This window comes from Rattus norvegicus, chromosome 1 (genome assembly GCF_036323735.1).
Source record: "Rattus norvegicus strain BN/NHsdMcwi chromosome 1, GRCr8, whole genome shotgun sequence".
NCBI classification, from domain to species: domain Eukaryota; kingdom Metazoa; phylum Chordata; class Mammalia; order Rodentia; family Muridae; genus Rattus; species Rattus norvegicus.
The window spans coordinates 44,422,671-44,434,977 of record NC_086019.1 but is presented as its reverse complement, the minus strand read 5'-3'; the positions used below and the strand labels follow the sequence as shown (position 1 = coordinate 44,434,977).

At 41.4% G+C, this 12,307-nt stretch overlaps 1 protein-coding gene across 1 annotated transcript; it reads right to left on the bottom strand.

Annotated features, from left to right (window-relative positions):
- Positions 1-226: 226 nt before the first annotated feature.
- Positions 227-11,500, bottom strand: Myct1 (myc target 1). The gene is made up of 2 exons (NM_001106207.1): positions 11,327-11,500; positions 227-1,612 (listed from the first exon to the last, which is right to left on the bottom strand). The coding sequence occupies exons 1-2, from the start codon at positions 11,376-11,378 to the stop codon at positions 1,098-1,100; spliced, it is 567 nt and encodes a 188-aa protein (NP_001099677.1). The 5' UTR covers positions 11,379-11,500; the 3' UTR covers positions 227-1,097.
- Positions 11,501-12,307: the final 807 nt, after the last annotated feature.

Here is a 12,307-nt window from a genome sequence, read left to right as displayed (position 1 = left end):
AATTTCTCCTAAAGCAGTGCTTCTCAACCTTCCTGATGCTGAGACCCTTTAATACAGTCCATGTTGTGGTGACCCCCAACCATAAAATTACTTTTGTTGTTAACTTCATAACTGTAATTCTAGTACTGTTATGAATTGTAATGTTAAACATCTGTGTTTTCCAATGGTCTTAGGTGACCCCCCCTCCCCCCGTGAAAGGGGAGTTCGACCCTGAAAGGGGTCGTGACCCGCAGGTTGAGAACCACTGCCCTAGCTAAAGTGCTCTCCTGCTTGTTGGCTCTGAATCCAAGAAAGTAAAAACATCACTTGATGCTAAATAAAAACCTGTGCTTACAACAAGTACATTGAAGGTGCCATTGCTGTGGCATTACCCCAGCAGCCATGTTAAATCCTCTAAGTCCAATGTTAAATACCCCTAAGTCCAAGGGTTTTACACTAATGATATATGGGCAATCTTATTGGGAAGAACTACAAGATACATCTATGTGGGAAAAAACAAGGTAACTGTCAAAATGGAACCATCCCTCTGACGTCAACACAGTCTGGCATCTTCGTTTGATTCTCATCCATAACTGAGTAGAATTCCAGGCTTTTAGAACATCCGCTGTTCTGTTGTCTCATGAACACACACCACAAAAGCTCTAAGATTCAAGGATGCCAGTGATTCAGTCGTTGCTCAAAAGTAACATTAAAATTCCTTATTTTAGTGACTTTGGTTTGTCATCAGTCTCGTGGGAAAGTGACTGGGGGATTATAACCCTATACAAACATCGAAGGTCTTTTAAACCTAAAACACACAAATTCACATGATTTGTACATTAGAATCTTTAATCAATATCTTTAATCCAACGCCTCACACTGGATCCCCAAAATACATAAATATAGGACTTTTTGAGAAAAGAATACTTTTGTGTGAGGTCACTGAGAAAAATTTGTTCAAAAGAAACCGTGCCTTATCGGTAATGTTCAGCTTTCATGAGCCTATCAACTTGGAAAATTACTCACTGGGGTCATGGCTCCCAAATTCCGTTTACCCTATATATCATTTTCTTTCTAAAAAAGACTTTTAAAAAATTAAAAACAACGAAAGCCCAGGCTCAGGAATCGGGAAATGCCTTTATGATGGATTCATAGGCAGGTGGGGGTGGTGTGGAAAGGCCCATCCGCAAACTGTTGCTGGACCAGCGGAAGTCTGGCCGGCTCGGACTGTGTACGGTGCTGATGGTGGATGGGGTGGTGGAGGCAGGCAGAGTCATCAGCTGACTCTCGGTTTCCACGGGAAGTGGTGGGCATTGCAGGAAGGGATGGAAAGTCGAAGCCCTGAAGCTTGATTTCCTGGGGAAGGAATTTGCCAGCTCTAGGGAAGCTTGTCTCTGGAAAGTGAGGCTGGCCAGGCTGAGGTTGCTTCTCCGTTCACAGCCACTGTGGCGGTAGAACCCTGTCCTGCTGAGGCCGTGGTTGTAGGAAGACCTGGGTCTCCTGGTAGGACTCCACTGTGAGATGGGCGCACTGGCTCTTCTTCTTCGCGACAGAAAAACGAACAGCGCCCAGAGAAATCCTCCAATTGCGAGCCCAATAGCCACAGATACAGTGAAGGACATTATAAGGTCCTCTGAAACAAAGAATCAGTCAGTAAACTGTTAGCTCTAATTTCAAAGACATTCGTTTAAAAAATAAAAAAGCCAAAAGGCAGAGTATGCACTGTTCATGGAATGAATGCTGAGTGCTGAATTTTAACACACACACACACACACACACACACACACACACACACACACACACACACATTTGGATATTTTTTATTTATATTTCAAATGCTATCCCCTTTCCCAGTTTCCCATCCATAAACCCTATCGCATACCCCTCCCTCTTCTTCTATGGGGGTGTTTCCCCCAATCTCCCTGCTCCTGTTCCCTCCTCCCTGCCCTGATATTCCCCTACACTGGGGGGTCCAGCCTTGGCAGGACCAAGGGCTTCTCCTCCCATTGGTGTCCAACAGGCCCTCCTCTGCTCTAACACACTTTGAATTCACAGAGAATGAGCAGGATTCCATTTACCGAAACAGAGCTACAAAGAAACATTGTCCGCTTGTGATTCTTTATCATCTTTAGAAATTAAAAAGGTCTCATGGGAGCTGGACCTTAATGTACCAGCTTTTCTTACAGACCTGCAAATGTCCACAGCTCATTTCCTTTGAATTATGAGTGTAGCTGATGTGCCCCTTGGTAAGGAAGGTCATGGCAGCGCTAAGCATGTTTTCCCACTGTCTGCTTGGCTGTATCACACTGATTTCTCTCACCTGCAGTCAGTATGGCACCACACTTCCTGCACGCTATCGGAGGTAGGAAGTGTGGAGACAGAACCATCTGGAGGGCTGATTTATGTCATACTTCCTGAACACCCAGACTCTATAATGACATACCCCATGCAGACGCCTCGGGTTCCAGCTCATATGTCGCTCACTGTCTGTGCTGTGGCAGTGAAACCCCACCCCATGAGTCGCCACAGACTTGCCATTGCACACCAGCATGCTCCAGTTCACAGAGCTCGGATTTGTCCTGAACTCCTTCTGCAGGGAAGTCTGTGTGCACATATCTCCCATTCTCTATGGAGGTGCTACTTGGCTGCCCCTCACAAATTGGAAGCATATTCTTAATGGCTGGATTGGAGTGGCCGAGCCTTTCTACTTTGCATGGAAAACCTCCCTGGATATTTGAAGCCCCTTTCACATTGTGCTCAACACATTCTTCATCTTGCATGAGCTAACTCCAAGTTGCGCTATTTGCTCTGTCTCAAAGCCGTTCATTCTCTCCAATCCTCTGTACTTCCGCATATAATTTTCCTTATGGTGAGACATAAATTTTGTCTGGGGAACTCATTTTTAGAGAACTATTCTAAGTACTGTCTTTCTCATACAAAAATGAGTAACTCTTAAGTAAAAAGGCAAGGTGTAGATTTAATTGACTATAAAAGGACTCTCCAAAGAGCCAAATTCTGGAAATAAGCTTAGGAAGAATTGATACTGGGGTCATTGGTACAGATTATTTGCTACTACTCCTCTTAGCAAGTAGGGTCTACTCCCCTTCTCTCTGGGTTATCTGCGACTCACTTGACCAATGGGAGGCGGTAAAACGGAGCTTTCTAAGTTCAGATCTAAATTGCAAGAGACTCTTTCACCCTCCATCTGCTTGTTTTAGGGACTTCTTCACAGTGGGCATAGGAATAAAACCAAGCTAGTGTGGTGGACAATGAAAGGTGACAGAGCTATACTCTTCTTTATCCCTGTGACTCTGACCAATAGCCTGCTATCCTGGACATGACACGAGGAGTGAATTGCTCCAGGTCATTCAGGTGCGGGCAAACCCCATCTGCCTGTGGTCAGAAAATCCATCTTGCTGACTTGAAGCTGAATTGCCAACCCTAAACTGTCAGCTAATTATCCGATTGTTCTTCCAAGCAACTCTACTTTGAGGTTGGTATTGGTTAGCAAATGCTCATTGATTATGCAGTAAAACAATAGCAGATCCAGCCCTATCCCTTTCCTTGTTGAGTAAATATTGGTGAATTTGTTGAATCTCACTTTTTAAAGGAGGGGAGTTAGGGGACATAATTGCCTAGCCCTTTCCCAGCTTATTGCTGTAGCATACAGAGTATCTAGAATGCAGAAACAAAGCAAACAAATGTTAATAAATATGTAAGTGTGATCACTATTAACATAGGCTTGGTATGGTATCCCTTCACCTCTTGAGGCCATGTGAACCCCCTGTGGCAAAGCTGTCTTCATTGTTACTGGGAATATCTTCACATATGATCACATCAAAACTTTCTAAAGGGCTGGAGGGATGGCTTAATGGTTAAGTGCACTGACTGCTCTTCCAGAGATCCTGAGTTTAATTTTCCACAACCACATGGTGGCTCACAACCATCTGTAATGGGATTCGATGCCCTCTCCTGGTGTCTGAAGACAGCTACACTGTACTCACATACAATAAATATAAATAAACATTTTTTTAAAGCTTTCTAAAAACACTTCACTATAAACCAAAAAAAAAAAAAACCAAAAAAACAAAAAAACAAAAAAGAACAAAACAAAACAACAATAAAAAGATAAGTCCTTTATGAGAATGCTTTTAAATTCCAACATATTGTAGGACAAAGCTACTGAACCTGGTATTGTTGGTTCTTAGAGGTTTCAGAGAGTCAGATATTATTTTTAAAAACAAATAAATATAATTGAACCTAAAAATTCATCTTACTTTTACACAAAACGATTCAAAATTAACTTTATCAATGCCCCAAAGCTAAAATCCTCAATATAAAGAAGTTTTAGAAATTCTGCAATGTCTTGGCAAAGAGGATAGCCCTGAAAAAGCAGCATTTTCCAAAACTAAAAAGAGTTAGAAAAAACAAAAAGGAACAAGTAAAATTATATAATTTCATGTATAGTATCATTAGAAGACCGACCAACATTCAAAATCCAAGTTACCTAGAAAATAAGCAATGGAATGCAGGTCTTCTCCTTTCGAAGACAGAAGGAACAAGCTCTGAAGTAGGCAAGACTCCAGACACGGTGTAGAAATTAAGCATAGCTATACAAATGTGGTTTGGGGGGTGGAGGTTGGAACCAGTAAGTGGCTGGCATCTAAGCCCTTACGGAGTTCCAGCTCCTACTGACAGCTGTCTAACACGCTCAAGGTGTTTGTCCTGCTGTTTGCCTGTAGCAATTATGGGTGCTGTATCTTCCAACAGGAAGGTCTTAAATTTTCAGTAAGCAAAATTTCAACCTTGAAGCTGTAAATGGTGTGAACAATTAGTACAGGTCGCCATCTAGTGGGAGACTGCTGAATTGTTGGTGATTTTCATAAGAGATTGTAAAATCAAAGCCCTGCAGTTCCAGGAATTTTAAATTCACCTCCACCCGAAAAAGAACATGAGTTCTGTTCTTCCTAAAGTGCAGACGAGGATGGGTTCAGCGGTAGAAATGTTGTGATGAAAAGACTTTGGGGAAAATAGAATTTAGGGCACAGAAATGTGGACGGTTGCAATTGGCTGACTATGCAAAAGTTAGTTTCTAGGTTTGCCACATCTGCTGGAAAGTTTCTTGAGGTCAACAACAAAACGGGATTCACCCTTCCCTGGTCTATTCTGTGGCCTCATGTGCACATCACCACATGCACCAGGAGATCGCAACTTTTCTAGCGGGCTTCATGGTTTATACTTCTTCCCTTTGTAGCATCCATAGATCCAGGTGCCCTCTCTTTGGGATCAAGTAGTTAAGTCCAATCACATCACACGTGTGTCCGCACCCCAACCCTCCTGCAGAGTAAAAACAAACTCCTAAGAATGGACTAAAATCTCCTACCTGTAATCCCTCACCTCTATGAGTGGAGTTCACCATATGATGCCTCTCTCTCAGTATTCACTAAAGACGCTTCTGATCAAGGCCTCATCCCTGTTGAGGTTCTAACCTGTTCTTTCAAAAACATGTTTGTAGATAGCTTCATGGTTATTTTTATAGTGTTACAGCTGCTACCTTGAGTAGAGTAGTGGAATATACACCGCTTTAGAAGTTTTGGAAGTGGTTTTATCCAACAGTACTCGATCGCAATTCCCAGGATGTGGAGCCAACCCGAATGTCCATCACCAGATGAGTAATTTGTAGAAATGTCTGTCTGTCTGTCTCTCTCTCTCTCTCCTTCCCCTCCCTCCCTCCCTCCCTTCCTTTCTTTTTTTTTTTTTGGACAGAGTTTCTGTTGGGATAGCTCTGGCTATCCTGGAACTCATTCTATAGATCAGGCTGGCCCTGAACTCAGATGGGTTCATCGAGAGCTGGGATTAAAGGCGTGCACCACCACCTCATGGTCCAGTGTGACAGTGGTTTCAAACCGCCCTATCACCTCTTACTGTCCAATCCACTTTGGTTTGTGTGTGTGCAGTTCATGTTTGCATGACAAAACCCCCAAACAATGCAACTCTCAAAACCAACCATGTTACTCAGTGGCATGCAGCTGATATGTGCCTATGTATGAATATTCAGTAATAATGGAATATCATTACTGAACCTAAAAAACCAGAAAAAACTTTAATTTAAAACAATATAGATAAATCTGAAAGACACTATGGAAACTGAAATAAGCCAGGCCCAGAATGGATCAATCTTTGCTGCAGAATTCAAATGCTTTTTTGTACAGTGAACATTTTAATAATAAAGTATTAAGAAGACGTATCAACATAGTATAAATGAATTTTACCTGATATGTTTGGAAATATAATTCAAGTGCCAAATTCTTGGAAAACACAAACTATCATAACTAAGAAAGGAGTCCATTGAAAATCCGAGTGATCCTCTGTTTAAAAAATGTATGTGGGGCCGGGGGAATAGCTCAGTGGTTAAGAAGGTTTGCTGTTCTTGCAGAGGACACAAATGTGGTTTCTAGCACCCACATAGACCAGCTCACAACCACCCATAACTCTGGCTGTGAGTGGATCCAACACCTGTGGCCACTGTGGGCACCTTCACTTATGTGGGTACCTACCTACTCATACACCACAATTAAAAATAATTTCAAATTATAAACGTGTCATTGTAAAACTTCCAGCTAGAAGTATCATCTATGTCATATGCAATGCTACCACTAGTGAACTTTTGAAATAATAATTACACAACCCAAATTCTCCATAAGCGCTTTCAGATCGTCAAAAAGTGACAAATACTTCTGACGTTTTTTTACAAGGCTTGCATGACATTGACACCTAAATCTAACTTAGATATGACAAGAAGGGACAGTTCTCACGATTTCATTGCAGAAGTCTGGAGAATGGGGACCCACCAAGTACATACACTTTTGTGAGCTCTACCTCAGTGTTGACCTCAGGTCAGTGGAGCCCAGTGAGGGGCAGAATCTAAATGCAGGTGTTTTAAGGATCTATATTTGTCAACACTTGTTCTTTAAAGTCCCTCAGTAACAGATAGAAGGACATGATTAATAGGTTATTCATATGCAACAATGATACTTGTTGAAGAAGCTTTTGTGATATACAACTGAAGAAATGGGCTTGACATATAGGCAACGTTGGCTTGCTATTTTGAGAGAACATCACAGAGAGCCATGCACAGCCCATGCCTGCTCCACCACCACCCCAACTCCCTGCGAACATCTTATGTCATCTGCTTGCTAGACCCCTAAACACCACATTGTTCTACAAGCTAGGAGCCATCCTCTGCTCTGGGTTGAGGTATATCATTTTTTATAGGTTGAGAGGATCGTAGCTAAGCATAGTAGCCCTGGCTCCCTAACAAATCAGTTTGTAGCCCTCTGTGCCTTCAGCTACCTCAGAGCAGTGTAAGGCAACAAGCAAGAAGGCACAGTAATAGCCGTTCTACTCCTAAACTACCAAACGAATCATTAAACACAAAGACTGCAGCACTGGTTTGAGAGCCAGCACTACACCGCAGTAACAAGGTGGACTGATAACCACGATGCTGCTTGTTGTTTCTTTTTCTGTTTCAGCTTCAAAACACCAGCAGCCCCAAGGACTCAAATATACAGGTTTTTGCATGGACAGCAGCATGAAGGAGAAAGTAGAAGCCGTGTGGTTTTGGGGAGAGAACGAGTTACAGTATATAAGCAATGAGTGCTCTGAGGAATGAGGTCACTCCTCCATCCCTCCGTCTCTCCATCCTTACTTGTGCCTCAGGAAATCCCAGTAGTGAGCATCCACTCCTAATAGTATGTCTAGAGGATAACAAGCCCTCATGAGGACCTCTGGATGCCAGAAGGGTGGAACAATAGCTAGGCTCCTGAAGTTCCGGTATTATGGAAAAATGTTAAGGGTTGTTTGTGCACTGAGGCAGATGGGACAGTATTGGAATGAGAGTCAGAAGACCAACCAGGGAGCCTCAGAGAAGCGAAACATCACGCTGCTAGTCAGAATTGCACAGAACACGAGAACCTGGCTTTACTCTTAAGGGCTCCAGCCATGAAGACGGGGAGAGAAAAACCATCCCCAGGACAGCTGGGGCACACTTGTCACTAGATGTCAGCAGAGGACCTGGATCAAGAACTCTTGGTCCACTCCCCTTGTACCTGATGTCATCCTCAAACCTCACAGGTCATTTTCAACTTTAGGGAGAAACCCAAAGAAAGGAGGAGGTGAGTAGCCTGAAGCCACTGCAGGGCAAGAGGGTCTGTCGCATTAACTCAAACACTGCTATTCAGAATCTTAAAGAAATCCACCTCCGTTCTGACTTCCCAAGTCTGCCCCTGTAATTTTTAAATACAGATGTTCTGGTTAGCTGTTTGTGTCTTTGCACGCACGCCCTAGTGACTGATTACAGTTTTCCCAAGTGCCCAGACTCTCAGACAATATCTCACACGTTTCACCTTAGTACGTTGCCTAACAAAGTCAGCCAAAGCTTTGGAGTTAAGGAATGACCCAAAGAAGGCTGCTCATGGTCGGAAATGAATGAGCAGAATGTCATTCTTAGACATGCCATTTTATTTGAAGGCTATTGGGTTTTCTAGGAATAGCCAATAGCCCCCTTTTTTTTTTCTAAAAACAATTCAGGGACCATTTAATCGTGTTTTAATTTCTATGGCATATTCTCATTCTTGGTTGTTGTGTGTAATATAATGGTATTATGTGACAAAGCAGAAGTTACTGATACCGGTTACCAATTTATTCACAGGTTTCTATTTGCATATGGAGGAACACACAATCACTTCCCAGAATGCAAACCTTTCAAAAAAGAAATGATATTTGGGGGGAAGATCAATTAGAGGAATAAATACAAGCCCATAGATCAAGAAATATCCCAGGTTTGGCCAGTGCTAGACAAACTGTTAGGAAGACAACAGTAACAGCAAGCACACAGCAATAAGACAGCAGAGAGAAGCAGAAGTGTCCTGTGTATACTCGCAGGTACTAAGAAGTGCATTCCACGACAGTCGCCTGTCAGCCCAACACACTTTGAGGGTCTGTGTTTCCTGCTGCCTTTCTGGGATGGTTTACAAAGAAGGGAAGTGCTTTGCATAGAGTAGAGATGTGGGAGCAAGGCAGAACCATCTGCATAGCGATCAGTCTCAGGCCACTGTTGCAACTGGACGGCTTTAGCTCTTGCACTGTGTTTAATAGGTCTGATTGAATGAGCACTTTGAAAAACTGCAGGCTACCACCACTTGTTATTGTTTTTGGTTTGTTTGTTTGTTTTGCTTTGTTTTATTTATTTATTTTTTGCATTCCTTAAGTAAGCCAGAAAGTCATATTTGAATTCTTATGCATGTCACTATGTTAAGTCTGAGAAGTTCCTATTGTTGGTGTAGTGTTGAGAAGTGTCCTATTGTTTTGTTTTAAAATTCTCTTAATTCAGGGGTTGGGGATTTAGCTCAGTTGTAGAGCGCTTGCCTAGGAAGCGCAAGGCCCTGGGTTCGGTCCCCAGCTCCGAAAAAAAAGAACAAAAAAATTATTGGAATAAAATTCTCTTAATTCAAAGGGCTACACACGAAAATGATTCCTTTTGGAAGCAGATTCTACTGCACTGTGCACGATTTCTGAAGTAATATTTTAAGGGGACAGGTCATCAGGACCGATATCAGCTTAGATGCAAAATAGAATGAAAATGGAGACGACTGACATTCATATGTCAGGAAATATTTATATTCTATACACTGAAGTTATAATTACATTTTGTACTTTGTAATTTTACCCCAGAAATGATAATACCATCTTTTACCTGTCTCACACAAAGCATCAAACATATTTTTGGCTCACCGTTTTTGCTTTGTTTTAAAAATATTTTGCACCTGCTTGGTTTTCACCAAACCATATCTACACACCAAGAGAAGGGAGCAGGAACGCGTACCTGTGACACAGATATCTTGAATTCCTTCTTAAGCACAGATGGGTTTCCTTACTAAGGTACCCGAATGCTAGGACAAAGGAATGAACTCAAAAAGTGTAAGATTTATTTTAATGAAAGTCATCTGTGCTCCAATCAATGAATAATCTTTCTTATATGAACCTGGAAATTAACTTGAATAGTTTGAAAAGTCAGAACTGGCTTGTGTGTGTGTGTGTGTGTGTGTGTGTGTGTGTGTAATCTTTACTCTTGAGATGACTTGCTCTGGAATAATTTACAACAGCTTCATGATGGTAAGTTTACTCAGATGTACCATAGCTATTTACACCATTTAATATAAATGAGGACAGTAAATGATATTTTCACAAATATTCCATTAGATTGTTCAGAATGCAAAGCTTCTTATCTCTTGATTTGAGACTTATTTGAGACAGGAATACCTTACTTTTCACTAATCTTATCATGCAAAATCTCTTAAAGCTTGAAGCAAGCACATTACTTATAAAAAACTAATTAACTAGTTAATCCCCTCAATGCAAACACCTGTGGTAATAGATAAACATATCAGATTGCCAGTATTTCCCAGATAGTTTCCAGAGCCCTACGTCCAGCCGTAGCAGAGAGCCTGATATAGTTTTCTGAGATGATTAAAAACTCATCCTTCACATAATATGAGTGTAGATCTCTTAAAAATCTCCTGTTCTCCTTTAAAGTTCCTTCTGGTTTTAACTTAAATTAGTCCCCTTATTTATACATTTGTTCAAACCATAGAGACATGGTAATGTCTTTGCCCATCCCAGTGCCTGCCTCCTAAATCTGGCCCAGAGTGGATGGTGATTTTGGCTCCCTGCTCTGAGACCTCAGGCTAAATAGCATCAGCCAGAGTACACTTTGGTACTGTTTCTCTTCCTTTTGTGACAGGCTTCCATTGTCATAGCATATGTTATTTCTGCTTCCACAATTTCATTTTAATCCCACATTATCTATGTCACCATTCTATAAAGTCAATCACAGAAAGATTTGTTGTTCAAATTCACTTTGAAAATTAAAAAAGAATAGCGCTGGCAAAAACACAGACTTCACAACCCTCTGCTGAACACCTTGGTTTCATGAAATAAAATCCAGAATCCATTACCTTCAGACAAATAAAATGTAACATTCCAACAAAACCCAGGTGTTATATTTCATTTGACAATGATGTCTCCTTTATATATTTTTTAATTTTCACTTAAAAAACTCATTATTTTCTAAACAAGTTTTGTTAATCCAGCCAAGGTTTAGATTCCCGAGTCTTCTCCCATGTTTCTGTAGTTTATTCTGAGTATATTTCTTGAAATAGATTTATGAAAACCATCACCAGATAGTTATGGCAATTAAACTGTCTTAGAGATTCCTGATGCTGTAATAAACCATGCAGAGAATTTCTGTGCCTCTTAAGTTAAAAGCAGGGAAGGAAAGGTAGCTTACCCCAAAAGTTTTCTGGCCAAGGACTCCCTAAACTCGTGGTGTTATTAGCCATAATGTCCACAAGAAAAAGAAGCCAGTGTGTCCACAACAAGCAGTTTGATTCTATGCCTTTGTGGTTGAGCAAGAGGAAAATAATTTTCACGCAAACCCACGTATACTTGTGTTTACATAAAAGGAAGTAAGTGTATCATGTTTCCTGCTTTTATACTAGAATTAGCAACTGTTTTTCTTATCTTGGAATTCCACATGGCTCCCAGACACAAAACTATTTCCTTCCTGTCATTTCCTCCCTCGTTACTAAGTGCCCTCCTTCCAGCCACATCCAAAGCTGTCTGGGGACAAGGTCCTCCATTTACACGCAGAGGGAGATAGCAAGGTCCTTACTGCTGCACTTAACTTCACCTGTGTGGAACGCTGTGCAGCAGGTGGCATTCCGACGTCAAAAACCTTGTCACCCAGGCAGAGAGGACTTGTCAGAAGCCCCTATTCAATTACATTCTTTACCCAATATCTTTTGTTTATAAATCTCAGATAATAAAATTCCTAGGCAATATCTCCCTGCATCTGGTATATTAATTTTGAAAAAAATGTATTTGTTCCATTTATTCATACATATTAAAATATGTTTATTTAGGATCTTGTTACCATTTTCAATGGGATTCAAATGTGGGAAATTAAGATCGTTTCTAGGTGAACATGTAGGGGAACGGGAATGTAAGATGCTCAATTCTAGCATTGTTTTAGTGCCTGGACAGGGATGCCGTGATCCCATGGCTAGGGAAAACTACAGTTAATGCCCTTCCTACCTTCATCATGGGAGGGTGGGTCCTCTGTGCATTGGAGGATAGTGAAAGCGGGGAAAGGAGGTGCTAAATGTCACTTCCACCCAGTAAAATTCATCTCTAGCTTGGAAATCTGTAGCGTGTACTCTTGAGAACCCTTACAAGAACTCTGGGCTGTTGAGCTGTGGTCAGCTGAGGT